Genomic DNA, 13,248 nt, shown 5'->3' on the forward strand with positions numbered 1-13,248 from the left:
AAAATCAAACTGCTTTGTCAGGCGATTGGACCGTCACGTTATAGCATATTTTTCAACACGTAAGGGATGGGAGAACGCTCTAATGAGAGGTGAACACTGAGCATAACCAACAAAACTTTTCAAGAGCTTTGCAATTAACTTTTTTATGAAAAAAGAAGCGAAATAAGTATGGCATTTGCAACTGTCAGTCGTATTGGACTCGCTCCCCGCCGCCGCCGGCTCAACCCCTTCCACATGAGATGTAGTATTTTATTCACTTTTTCTTTTCTTTTCTTTTTCAGTGTTCCAACAGTTGTACCAGTTAAAATGCCAGGAAATAACTCGAAGAGAACATCCCTTCATATCGGGATGTCACCAGGCTCTGTATGGAGAACAAATGCCAACATTTGACATTATCGAGTCTGTGATTGCAAAATTTATGTATGGTTAAACCATGGACCAACTGCTCCATTTATGTGCCCGTTGCTGTGGATCCCAACACCATTTGAAATCAGTGGAGGCAATCCCACCGCCATTGGAGGTGGAGCAGCAGGATACATCCCATGATTGTGGGGTAAGGTGTGGGGGCTCACATGAGGACTGGCTGGACTCCCCTTGCGCTGTTGGAGGACATGAATCTGCCTCAGACCTTCCTCATGAATACGTGATATTGTCTCTAACTCTTGCATCGATAGAGCTTCCAATCCGGCTCCATAAAGAGGGGCGTGTCGGGTCATTTCTTCTTGAAGAGAAGCTTCAAGGGTGTGGATATATTGCTGAAAAATGAAAGGGTTGAGAATTAATCTGACACTGCTGCTTCTAATTCACACAACGTGGAAAAATAACAAGTCTACCATTAAGATTTCATGTATGCTTGCAAATGATTAATCAATACAGAGCTTATATCATTCCAAGATGATGCTGCCTGAAGCAGACACACTAGACTTTATTGAAAGCACAAATAAAAGAAAACATAGGCCGACCCTTCATTAGGTTATGTTGCGGCTCTTCTATTGCAGTCGACAAATCATGCACATGCAAAGACCATCCACCAAAAAAGAAATCCCATTTTTAATGAAGTTTACCCAAATTGTTCAAGGAAAAACAAGTCCATCACCTAAAGCACGGACATTGCATGCAAGAGTTCAAATAGTAAATTAAGACAAGCCTGTTGAAAAAAAATTTAAGGTGATGGTTTTGATACTCAAAAGACAAAAAATGGAACTGCAAGCTTGATCACGTATCATGACCAAGGCTTTTGATATGAACACATGATTAGACATGACTGTGATGATAAAATACTCAGAGGCACCGACTATGTAAAAGCACAAACCTGACAGGCCTGCAACTTTGATTCCATCCCATCAATATATGCTTCACACCTAGCAACCTGCTCTTCCTTCTCCCTCTTCTCTCCTTCCGTTTGCCCAACTGTTTGTGTCAACCTCCGAACCTCGTCCTCCAATGACTGACGGATTTCTTCCCTGGTCACATTCTCTGTTGCATATCGTTTCAGTTCTTCATCAAATCTTTTTCGTGCAGCTTCAGCACTCTTCAGCCTCTCAGTGAGAGCATTTTTCTCTTTTACTACTCTCTGCATTTAATATTTGCAGCACAACAGCAGTCAGCATTTAAGGGAGAAGAATGTGTAAACAGCTAAAATTGTTTCCATGAATTTTACGCTGAAACCTCAACCAAAAGAATCTTCTAAAAAAAAAAACATAATCCATCCACCTATCTCGAGGACAAAGAAGCAAATTCTACAGGAATATCTCAACCATATACATCCACAATGTTGCTTACAAATATCAACCAACTCTCTTATTTCCAAAACATTCCTCCATAAGAAAGAAATATGATAAGACTTGGCACAGCAGAGGAGTTCCATTTTTTCACAGCAGGAATTGAAATTTACAAAAAAAGATGTTCCGAGATTCTAAGGGAATTACAGTACATTGTGGAAAGAGGTGAATGGTGGGGCAGGATATTATTAACTGCCACTCCCTCCATTGTTGTAAAAAGTCTCCCCCTAATCTGGGAGTAGTGGAGGCGAGGTAATGACTTTAAAACTTTCAGACCCAAACTTCCAATCATAACCTTTTAACTAATTTAGCAAAATATACCCTGCGGACATAAAAGTAATTTGAAAATAGTTACCTTTCTCTCCCATTCTCTAACCAAACAAAGAAAAATTCTTTAACTTGCATTTCCATACTGATAAATCAAAACAAGGAAAGAGTATTCTCTTTCCATCCCTTTCCTTAATCCCCCTCCCTTCCCCTTCTCCCCAGAAATCCCAAACAGCGAGCCAGAAACAACTAGATGAGCTGTTGGCTAAGTTAGTATTTCACCTTTAGATAACAAACAAGAAGTAATGGATTGATGTGGTAAAAAAACGACAGCATTCATAAAGGAAAACATATCTCATGGTCCTACCTTCAATTCATCCCGTTTTCGGGACTTCAATTGGGAGAGTTGTGTCTCAGCATCATGAAGACGGTCTTGAAGAACTTTCTTCTCAACTGTAAGCTTGATAATTTCATCATCTCTCTCTGAACGTACCCATTCAAGCTGACTCTCAACTTCATGTATCTGTTCAGAAAGTTCCTTCTTCTCCCGAGCGAAGCGATCCATCTCAGCCCTCATTTCAGACTGTCATTTCAACAGTATTATCAACATTAATAAATTCCACATAAAAAATTCTACATGTTAATTAACTGGATTATATCAGGTACCTTTAGCCTATTGTTAGTGGCCTCAGAGTCACTCAATTTTTGAGATAGATTTGCCTTCTCCCGAGCCATATTGGAAATTTCTGCTTTCCTCTCATCACGCATACGGATAATTTCATCTTCACTAGCACATAGCTGGTGCCAAAGAGCAGCCCGGTCAACATTTGCAAGTTCAGCAACCTCCCGCATCATGCTCAGAACAGGTTTAACAATCTCTTGCTCCTCGCAAACTAAAATAGCCAATATATCCAAATCTAGATCTACATCACGACTATTATCTGTAGTACTGGTGGCATGATCAACAAGTCTCTTTAGCATTCTCCCTCTACAGGGCTCATTTGCATACCATTTAAATAGTATCATGTACAGCATCTTAACAAATCCCTTCACACAAAGGTCTCTAGAAAGGGCCAGTGTCTCAGCAAGACCAAGAACAACAGAGAAATCATCCCGTTGAACTCGCAGCTGTTCACTGGCTTCTCCCTCTAGTATAGCATCTTCCTGCTGAAAATTTTCAGCAACAAATCTGGCATTAAAATTCAATCTTTGAGCGAGACGCCTTTCCAAGACAATTGCTACAGATTGAGCCATAATTGCTCCTCGACCTACAGCCCTCTCAAATGTTTGAGAAGCTTCAAGAGCAAGGCAAGGTATGGATAACATCTCAATCAGAATATAAATGTCAGAAAAATGACTGCTAGAATGGAATGTCTGCTCATCCACCACCTGCAACCTTTCAGCAGCAGATGCATTTTCTCCAAACAAGAAAAGACCACAAGGCAATGTTGAGCAGCTGTCACCAAGGTCATCATCGCAATCAATATCTCTTAGTATGGTTTCAGCAACATCTCCCCAACTATTCACAGTTTTGCTCAAAAAATCCAGGACAAAAGGGGACACATCAGCCCCCAAAATTTTTAGCCTACTACGAACAGATCTGACCTACAAAAGAAAACAGAGAAGTTTAAATAAGCATTAAAGAGATCTTGTCAAACAACAGAGGAAGATATTCTGAGAAAGAAATGCGTACTGCTTCAGGAAGATGTTGGCATTGGGATGCGGCTTTGAATATAAAATCAATGGTAGCAGCAAGAGGTTCATCATTTGAGTCGGCCAAAAGATCAAAAGACTGAAATAGAACACGCTCCCACACATCACTGCCACACTCCAGTTGACTAAGAGCACCAAAAACCTAAGAATGACCATCAAAATCACACAATGAAATATCTGGCAATAGACTTAAAGAAGAACAGTATGTGCAGTTGGTCAAAATAGAGAGGGAGTCTTTTATAAAAGTCTATCTATTCAACAGTTATCTTACAGGTATCCGCAATGCAGGTTCTGCATCAGGCTTTTGAAGTCTTTCAAGAAGTGCATAAGCAACCAGAGGATGCTCTGCATGCTCAACCAATTTGGGTACCAAAGAAACCAGGTCAGGCTGCAGATGCTTAGGAGCTTTATCCAACACAAGAGCTATCTTTTGCGCAGACTGCGGTCTTCGTCTTGGCTCTGGGCAGCCTTGTGGAACAGCTCCATCTAGGGCCCTCAGTGAGTTGACAATCAGTCCCAAGAGCTCCTCAGATTGTTCCGGCCACTTGGTCTGAAAGTCCGACTTCTCCAAGTAATTAATATAAACCAAAATATTACACAGGAAAAGTAAACAGTTATGCAGTGGAAATCCATACCTTAGAGCGAAGTGAAGCATTTCCTGAAGCACCCCCTGCTGTTGTTACGGGTGGATGAATAGGCTGTCCTGGAAGAGCTTGTCCAGGAATACCAGTCCCATTTATGTCAGAGCTCTGAACAGCAGATGCTCTAGTAGAATCATCTAGACCAGAATCCAATCTTTCATGTACAGGAAACCGAGCGGATTCTGTTGCTCCACTTTCCCTGTCAGATTCCAATGGGCTGGCCGCACCACTGCCATCAAGAGAAGGCTTTGGGTGTGCATCAGATGAATCATCATTTGAACTTCCTTCAGAAGGTTGGCAACATTCAACCATTATGTCCAAAAGTAAATCTATAATTGCCTGCTGCAAAACTTTTACTCCCATCAACAAGTTCATCAAGCTGGGGGAAGATTCATCAGCCTTTGTGGCCTTCTTCGCATCATTGCTACTGGAAAGTTTTGTTGGAAGAAGCAGCCTCTTTACTTTAGCAGGGTCATCAAGATAAACACGTAGCCCAGTCAGAAAACCAGCAATGGCACCAGCATCCATTAAAAGCTTTTCTCTTAAAGTAACCTGTGGCTGCGAAGGATTATCTCCATATGTGAGGTGAAACCCAGCTCTGGAAAGAAGGTTTCTAAAGATATCTTCTTCATCTCCACTTATTCCTTCACTATCATCAGAATCAATGAGTTCATCAGGATCAGTTGTTAAAGCATCCTGATCATCCTCAGATGCCAAAACCTAACAGAAGGCAGAACAAACATAAACATTCAGCCATCATATGAAGAAGATATGATAACAAAATAAAAAATGCTGCTTCTGATCTCCAACAAATTTGTACAAATGTACTGGTTATTGAAAATAAGATGCATAGGAGTAAATTTTTATAGCACAAAAATGCATGCATGAAAGGTACACAAAAAAATCAGAACCATTGAACTGGTGGACTAATTCATGATTGTTTTCATGCACTATTCTTACATGCATTTTCCTGATGTATTGCACCAAAAAAAAGGTGCATACAAAATTACCAATACGTGGGATGAGCCAGTGGGGTTTAGGGAGTGGAGTGCAACTACCCCCATTATGTAGTTCAAGGCCTAGTGGGCCTCTCAATGAACCAAAACAAATAATGTTCTAATAATTCTGAGATAAAATAACTTAAAAAGAGTGTAAAATATAGGACATCTAAAATGCCTGGCTGGTGTAAAAGAAGATTTTAAAAACTCGGACACAAAAATTCTCTCCATTGGCACATGATGTTGAAGGTTAAAAATCACACAGAAACATGATGCAGACACATGAACCAACAGGCATATCACCATACAAGAATCTCAGTACATAAAAATAGCAGAAAATGATCGAAGAAAGACTGTAATTCTAACCTCTAAATCTGAAAACTCGAACCATGGGCAGCAATCTAATATTTCACAGACAAAAACAACGGTGTCTCGTACAAGGAACCCTGCATCTGTTTCCAACATATCTGACACCTTCATGAATTGCAGGACAGAATTATTCCATGTCTTTGTACAAATAGATGACTCCTTCCACACAGTCTTGGCAGGATTTTTTTGATTCACTACAGCCATTCTGTATCTGACCCAAAAGTTTTTATCTGGATCACTACCAACTGACTGATCACTCTCTAAGTATATGCATATGGTGTCAAAGGACTCATACACACCTGCATGGGAAAAAATACATACCATCAGTTGAATAAAGAAAGAGGGCAGCTGCAACCAGAACTTCAACTGAGAGATGACCAAAGATAACTACTCACCAATCCGAAGCTCACAACCACCAGCTTGGAAGAACTTGCTAAATATTTTTCGAGTTTCCATTATTTCTTTGAAGGACAAGAAGTTCTCCACTTTCCACGTAAATGAACTTCTTTTGCCAACCCCATCAATCTGGGAAGCACTATTAGTTGACTCGGTATCCTGATCAATAAAATCTTGCATTATGGATGTTTCTTTCAGGATGAGAACCTCTGCAGAGAATACAACAGTATCTTGAACAAGAAACCCAGAATCTTGATCAAACAGGCTTGTAAGTGTCACAAATTCACGCCAACCCCAATCTTTGGCTGCTTTGGAATAGCGATTCTGAGATTCCTTTGTGACAGATTTTTCCTCCATCCTCTGGTTCACAACTGACAATCGATGACTCACAAAACAACTCCAGTCGCTAGAAGTATTTCGTGAATCCGTAACTTCAAGAAACACTGAAAGGTGGCATGGTGGCTGAGACTGCCCTGATACCACCAAGCATACAGGAATTTCTCATCACTTCACTTTCCTAAAAAACTTCCAGTTTGGCTTACAAATTAACTTGAAAACATTTTGCATGTGAGCAAAGAGAAGGCATTAACTGTCAATTTGGTTTACATATCTAGCAATTGTACAATTAGCTTAAATACATGATGCATGCAATCAAAGAAAACCTTCTCTTTCCTAGCACAGCCCAAGGACCAAAACTTAACTAGTTAAATTATAAGCGGAATGCAATGATGCATGGTGTTTTGCAAAACCTTAATCCAGTTAAGTGAGTTTATCACTAATATAAAAAAAAAAATATGAAGCTACTTCAAATAAATCCAGCATAACAGACCATTATAAAAAGATAGCAAGCAAGCTCTCTGTGTCCACATAAGTAGGAAGAACTACTGCTCAACTATCCATATCGAGACGTGCTGCACTTGTCTTAAAATCATCAATTAGAGCAGGATTTTCATAATAGATTCAAGGCATACTCCAAGTCTGTTAGCATAAAAATAAATGAGCAACGGTAAGTTCATAGCTAAATAATACTAATGACAATCTTGCATACCTCGAGGATAAACAATGAGTCGGCAATCCCGGTTCCCAATCTGAAACCTCCTGCTCTTGATGCAAAGACCAGTAATCTTCCTCTTCTTCAAAAGATCCTTCAACCTCGTAAAATTCTCAATCCTCCAAGTGAATTTCCCCATATGCCCATCAGACTTCCTTGCTCCACCCCCAATCCTCCCTCCATTTAAACCCCCATTCTTTGAAAAGCTACTGAACTCCTTAATCACATGAAATGAAGTGCTAAAAACAGCAGTATCATCAACCAAAAACCCTGATTCAGCCCCAACAAAATCAGCCATCTTCATATAATCATTCCACCCCAAACTTGTATTATCCCCGCTTTTATTATCTGCCGCAAACCGTCCATATGAATCCCTATGCACATGATTGCTCCCCCCAGCCTTTTGATTCAAAACAGACATTCTAAACAAACACCAACAACTCCTATCCGAAACACTTGTCTTCTCCGTATCCTTACTCTCCAAACACATAGACAAATAATCCGTACCATTCACTGAACTCTGATACACACTAATCCTTAAATTACATTCCCCAGCAGGAAACACCTGACTCATTATCTTCTGTGTCTTAATCATTTCCTTGAACAAGCTAAAATTATGCACTTTCCACGTAAATTTCCCACTCAACACATCCGATACTGGTCCCACAACTACCGAATTCGACGAAATCGATAAAGAAACCCCCGATTGCACCTCATTATTACTAGTGCTACTACTATTGTCGCGGATAAAACTGACTGACTCATTTAAAATCAAAATATCGGCGGTGATTAAAACGCAATCATTATTAAACAAATAACCTAATTTGGAATCGAAAACGGTAGAAGCCGGGGTAAAATCACACCAACCGTGTGATTTTTTCTTGCTGGAAAACCGATGCCATGAATCACGGTGTATAGTTTTGGAATCATCAAGTGGATTAAAAATTGATAAACGGTAGCTGGCAAAACAATCCCATTTTGACGATGATGTACCGCGCGGGTCCATGATTTGAAGGTAGATTGAGATGTAGCCAGGCAAAGCTTGAGAGTCACCTTTAGGGTAAATTAATAAACGGCAATCGTAACCGCCTACCTCAAAATATTTACTCCATAATGCCCTAGCTTTGACACGTGGAAAATTCTGTACCGTCCATTTGCAGATTGCCGAATACTCCCCTCGCCGATCGATTGTAACGGCTTCTGCCGCCGCTCCGTTCGTTCCGTCTCGCGTGGTCCCCACGGTGATATCGTCAATTGTTGTGGTGGTTGATGTTGGCGTTGCTGTGGTAGTGGATGATGATGTGGCGAGAGAGGATTGGTCGGAGGGGGAAGGTGTAGGGGCAGATGAGGAGCAGGATGAGGATGTGGCTGCCGCTTCCATTGAAGTGGCGATGGTGGTGGTGTGGTGTTTCATTGTTTGTTAGGGGTTTTTGGTGTTTGGTGTTATTTAGTATTTATTTTATTTTTACTTTTCTCTCTCTAGAGTTTTGATCAAAAAATTTAGAGAGAGGGAGAAGGAGAAAGAGAGGGTGTGTGGGCGTGAGGGTAAAGGGAGGAGGCTGTTCTGGACAATGAGCTCCTTGTGGACTTGTAGTTAACCTGCCCTCTTTTCTTTTTCTTGTTTTCTCTTTTTGGTTTTTGTTTTTTTTTTTTTTTGGGTTTCTTGGGGTCAGGATTCGATGTGGCGTAGGTGCAAGTTTCGCTGTGTGAGATTGAGGAAAACTTGGAGGTGGGGTCCACATCATGGGGCCTGGTTATGATTCACGTACGTGGGAGTAAGGACACGTAGCCCGTAAAAAGAGCTAATTTTATCGAAGTATGTTTTTTCTCAAGAGAAGGGTATCATTTGCCATTTTCCTTTTTTGTTTTGCCTTGATTTCGGATACATGAAAAAAAAAAAAAAAAAAAAAGAGCTTGTATTTTGGATTTTCTTAGAAAAAATAAAATAAAATCAAAACCTATTATCATAATTTTTTAACATCAATTTAATTTTTTTTGAAGAATTATTACAATTAATTTTTTATTTTAAAAAAATAATATTTAACTACTCTTGTATTAAACATATTTATCACATCTAAACTCCATATTTAACCCATTTAACTCTTCTTATTTTGTTGGGTAACTTTGAAACAATGTTGTTTTAATTTAAAAATTAAATAAAATAAAACTTAAAATAATTCTTAGAATTGACCTAAAGAGTCTAACTCTATTCAAAATAAAACCTCAATCTAAGTCAATATCAGAGTTAATGAGTTTCCGAGTTAATTTAATATAGTTCAAATTAAATTTTAAATCAATAAACTAGCATATTGATGTTAAATGATTTTACTATAGTTTTAAAATAATATATAAATAAATATTATTTAAGATAAGTAAAGTATTTTAATCAAAATTACACCATAAAAATCCCTCAATTTATTGTACATTTAAAATGGCGGGATATTTTTAGATTCTTTAAATCGACTATATTATTAGTTTTCCGCTTCTAATTATATATATTAAAGGGAGCTTGATTGAAGGATTATGGGTGTGGATTTGTTGAAATTAGAAAGGTTTAGATTTTTATAATCGAAGATTTGCTTTCGAGGGACATCAACGGGGCCCATTGAGTGGAAGGATCCAGATATTCTATGTTGTTGGCTGTTCAAACTGGCCCACGTGTACGACTTGTGTTTACGTTCAAGGATTCCTGGAAATTATGAGAAATCAGTTTTTTTTAATTCTTCTGCATTTACTTACTGGTTTTTTAATGGCTAAGGGCTAGAATAATTGTATTTTAAAGTTTTTTTATTTTAAAATATATTTAAATAATATTTTAAAATTTTTAAAATTTAACACTATTATTACATCAAAATAATTTATATATATAAAAAAATAAAACATTTTGATAGCAAGCATCAAGCCACGTTTTTAAATATACAATTTAGATCCCGTTTATTTTTGTGTTTAAAAAATATTTATAAAAAAAATTTAATTTTTTTTAATATTCTTACTTCAAATTAATTTTTTTACTTGGAGGTGTTTAAAAATATGATAGCGGTTACTTTTCAAAGTACTTTTCACACGAAAATACATGAAAATAAGTTTTTAAAATTATTTTTGACATCAGCACATCAAAATGATCTGAAAAAATTAAAAAAATAAAAATATTAATTTAAAACAAATAAAAAAACAAGTTTTTAAAAAACAATTTTAAAATATAAAACTGAACAGGCTGTTAATCTTCTTATTACGGCGCGGACAAACTTCTGTCATTTTGATGGGCCGTTGGGGATGAGAATGGAAGCCCAATTGACAATTCACAAAGGCTTATCAACGTTCGGCCTTTGCTATTCTACGCTTTGAGTGCATTGAGAAATTAAAATGCTTGCACCTAAAATGGAAATGGAAATGGAAATCTTTAACCTTTTAGCCTTCCCTGGCCTTGGTAACAAGTTTAACAACTAGTTGAAACTCCATTGTTCGCTCCTAAAGAATCCATTCACAATTTTGCACATAAATTTATGAATCAATTAACGATTTTGATTTCATCTATTTAGTGTAAGTGCATGTTACGTTGTGTTGTTGTAATATTGTGTTGTAAAAGTATACTCATTATATTACAGTACTGTGAGCATTTGAAAACGCGATTATACCCGCGTTTTCAAAAAATTTAATTTTTTTTTGCTAAAAATTAATTTTTTTATATGCTTTAAATCGTTTTGATGCGCTGATCTCAAAAATAATTTTTAAAAAATAAAAAAAATCATTTTGATGTATTTCGATATGAAAAGTACTTTGAAAAGCAACCGCAACTACACTTCCAAACAGACCATCGTGTTATAATACGAGTAAAATTTCAAGTTATTTTTAAGGAAAAAAAAAAGGGAGAGAAAAGGTTATTAGCTTCATGGATGTATTTTTCAGTATCATTAAATTTTTTTAATTGAAAAAAATAAGATAGTGTTTATGTTTAATGAGATGAATTAAATATATATATAAATTGATAAACCAAAAAGGAGTTATTAATGTTAATTAAGCATTAAAAAGGAAAGTTGATATTTCTTTCTCCACCTATTCTTTTGTATTTTATATATGTTTTTTATTTTATCTTTGATGTTAATTGTGATCACTATATGACTTGTATTTTCACGTATGCACAGTGTAAATACAACTTATTTACACAAAATTTAAACTAAACAAATTTAAATATAAATTACAACAATTATTATAAAATTATAAAAACAACTTAAAAGATTAATTATTTTTTTCAAAAAGTTAAATTAAATAATTTAAAAAACAAGAGAGGGGATATCAGTTAAAATTTAAATTAAAAATTAATGAAAAGTTTAAAAAAAATCAACTTTTGTTGGATTGGGCAGGTCCACATGCCCGGCTAAGAATGAAAAACCTCAAACATATCTTATTTATATATTTTTTTTAAAGTAGATGGTATATGTCTGCTCTAATGTTTTTTTTATTATATAGTCGATGACACTCATGCTGGAGATTTTATGATCATTAAAAAATAGTGTTCGAGTTTTGGGATCAAAAAAATATTTTTTTCAATTTATTTTTACTTGAAAGCAACTTTTAAATATTAAAGGAACTTTAATAAACACATTCACAAACTCAAAACACCCTTTAATCTCTCTAAAAATAAAAATTAAACGAATAAAAACCTTTACGAAGCTCGATCAACTATTTTTGACACAGTTAGATATCTTTTTAATAATGAAATTGCAAAGATACAAAGCTTGGTGACACGGTTAAAAAAACCAGGGATGAAACACGAAAAAGAGGAAAATAATTGAGTGAATAGAAAAATTAATAATCCTGGCGAATTGTCTAATCTGCAATGGACACCATTCTTTTTTTTTTTTTTAAGTTTAACGTGAGTGTCCGGGCCAGTTTGCGCGCACCTTGACTAATCCTACGGACCCTGAAGTTAACGATCATGTAAGCCTCCAGTGGTCATCATATGAGTAACCACAGGGCTCGAACCTGAGACCACAAAGGGAGCAAACCTCTTGATCCTAAACTTTTACTACTAGATCACCATCTAGATAATTACACCATTCTCTTTTTAGTTTGGTGGAAGGAAGGAAGTTATTTTTATATATTTAACTCTGCATGTAAGATTTATGTTGTTTTTTTAATCGATTGAAATGTCTAGTCGAAAACCTATATAATCAAACAGCTTCAATCATCCATCTCTTTTGCATGTATGATTACAATTAAAAATAAATAAATAAATAAATAAAAGTGCTTAGTCATTACCTGTAAAAACACATAAAAATGATTATTTTGTCCTTCTCAAATAAAATATCTAACTGGTTATTAAAGATAAAACAATCTTTTCCACAAGGTCTATTTATTATTATTATATTGATTCAAGGATAAATTAGTTTTTTATATTTTTCGGTACACGGTGAAATGACTTAAACACCCTTTAAAGAAAAATAAAATAAAATTAGGGTTTAGGGGCCTTTTGATCTCTTTAATGTTTTGATTGTGCGGTAAGATGATTATATTGCCCTTAAAATTAATAAAAAAATAAAATAAAATTGACATCTAAGTGCATTTTTATATTTTTATTATGGTTTTTTTAGTTATAATCAATTTGGATGAGAGATGGTTTAGTCTTTTAATATATATAAATATAATTTAAAAAAGTGGTTGGCACCTGCCAACGAGTAAGAGGCGTTCGTGTTCTTTGAACAGCATGTACAATGCCTCCCGACAATCAAATGTTGCCTTTAATAATGGAGTTGAAAGTATCATGTTATTCTCTGATGGTCAAGCACAAGCGAACAACGAAACAATGACTGGGTTTTAATGGATTTTTTTTTCATTTTCCTCCATTTTTTTCCCCTAGCATCGGATTCTGCATCAACCTTTCTAAAAATCAGTTTGTATTCATATCAATTTTAGTCATCATTCTCTTTATTATTATTTGTTTTGCTTTTAAGGCTTTTTTAGATTGATTTTTTTTTTCAATTTTATCCATCAACATCTTATTTCATTTAATTTTTATATCAAATTTGGTCTTT

General features: G+C 36.0%; 1 protein-coding gene across 2 annotated transcripts; it reads right to left on the reverse strand.

Annotated features, from left to right (window-relative positions):
- Positions 1-103: 103 nt before the first annotated feature.
- On the reverse strand, positions 104-8,785 carry LOC7458378 (uncharacterized). 2 transcript variants are annotated; one of them, XM_024590602.2, is made up of 10 exons: positions 7,214-8,785; positions 6,165-6,638; positions 5,767-6,068; positions 4,397-5,122; positions 4,033-4,311; positions 3,742-3,903; positions 2,715-3,653; positions 2,416-2,631; positions 1,313-1,573; positions 104-755 (listed from the first exon to the last, which is right to left on the reverse strand). In XM_024590602.2, exons 1-10 carry the CDS (start codon positions 8,628-8,630, stop codon positions 417-419), a joined length of 5,115 nt encoding a protein of 1,704 aa, XP_024446370.2. In that variant the 5' UTR covers positions 8,631-8,785; the 3' UTR covers positions 104-416. The 2 variants fall into 2 exon arrangements, with proteins under 2 accessions (XP_024446370.2, XP_024446369.2); XM_024590601.2 differs by having other exon boundaries at positions 4,033-4,323.
- Positions 8,786-13,248: the final 4,463 nt, after the last annotated feature.

The sequence above is a fragment of the Populus trichocarpa genome, chromosome 18, assembly GCF_000002775.5.
Source record: "Populus trichocarpa isolate Nisqually-1 chromosome 18, P.trichocarpa_v4.1, whole genome shotgun sequence".
Classification (NCBI taxonomy): Eukaryota; Viridiplantae; Streptophyta; class Magnoliopsida; order Malpighiales; family Salicaceae; genus Populus; species Populus trichocarpa.

Excerpts from the sequence above, each read along its gene's own strand:
- LOC7458378 (XM_024590601.2), bottom strand. The coding sequence starts at position 8,630 with ATGAAACACCACACCACCACCATCGCCACTTCAATGGAAGCGGCAGCC. Across the intron at positions 3,904-4,032 it reads AACCTGCATTGCGGATACCT|GTTTTTGGTGCTCTTAGTCA; the intron begins GTAAGATAACTG and ends GGTCATTCTTAG. Across the intron at positions 3,654-3,741 it reads GCCAACATCTTCCTGAAGCA|GTCAGATCTGTTCGTAGTAG; the intron begins GTACGCATTTCT and ends TTTCTTTTGTAG.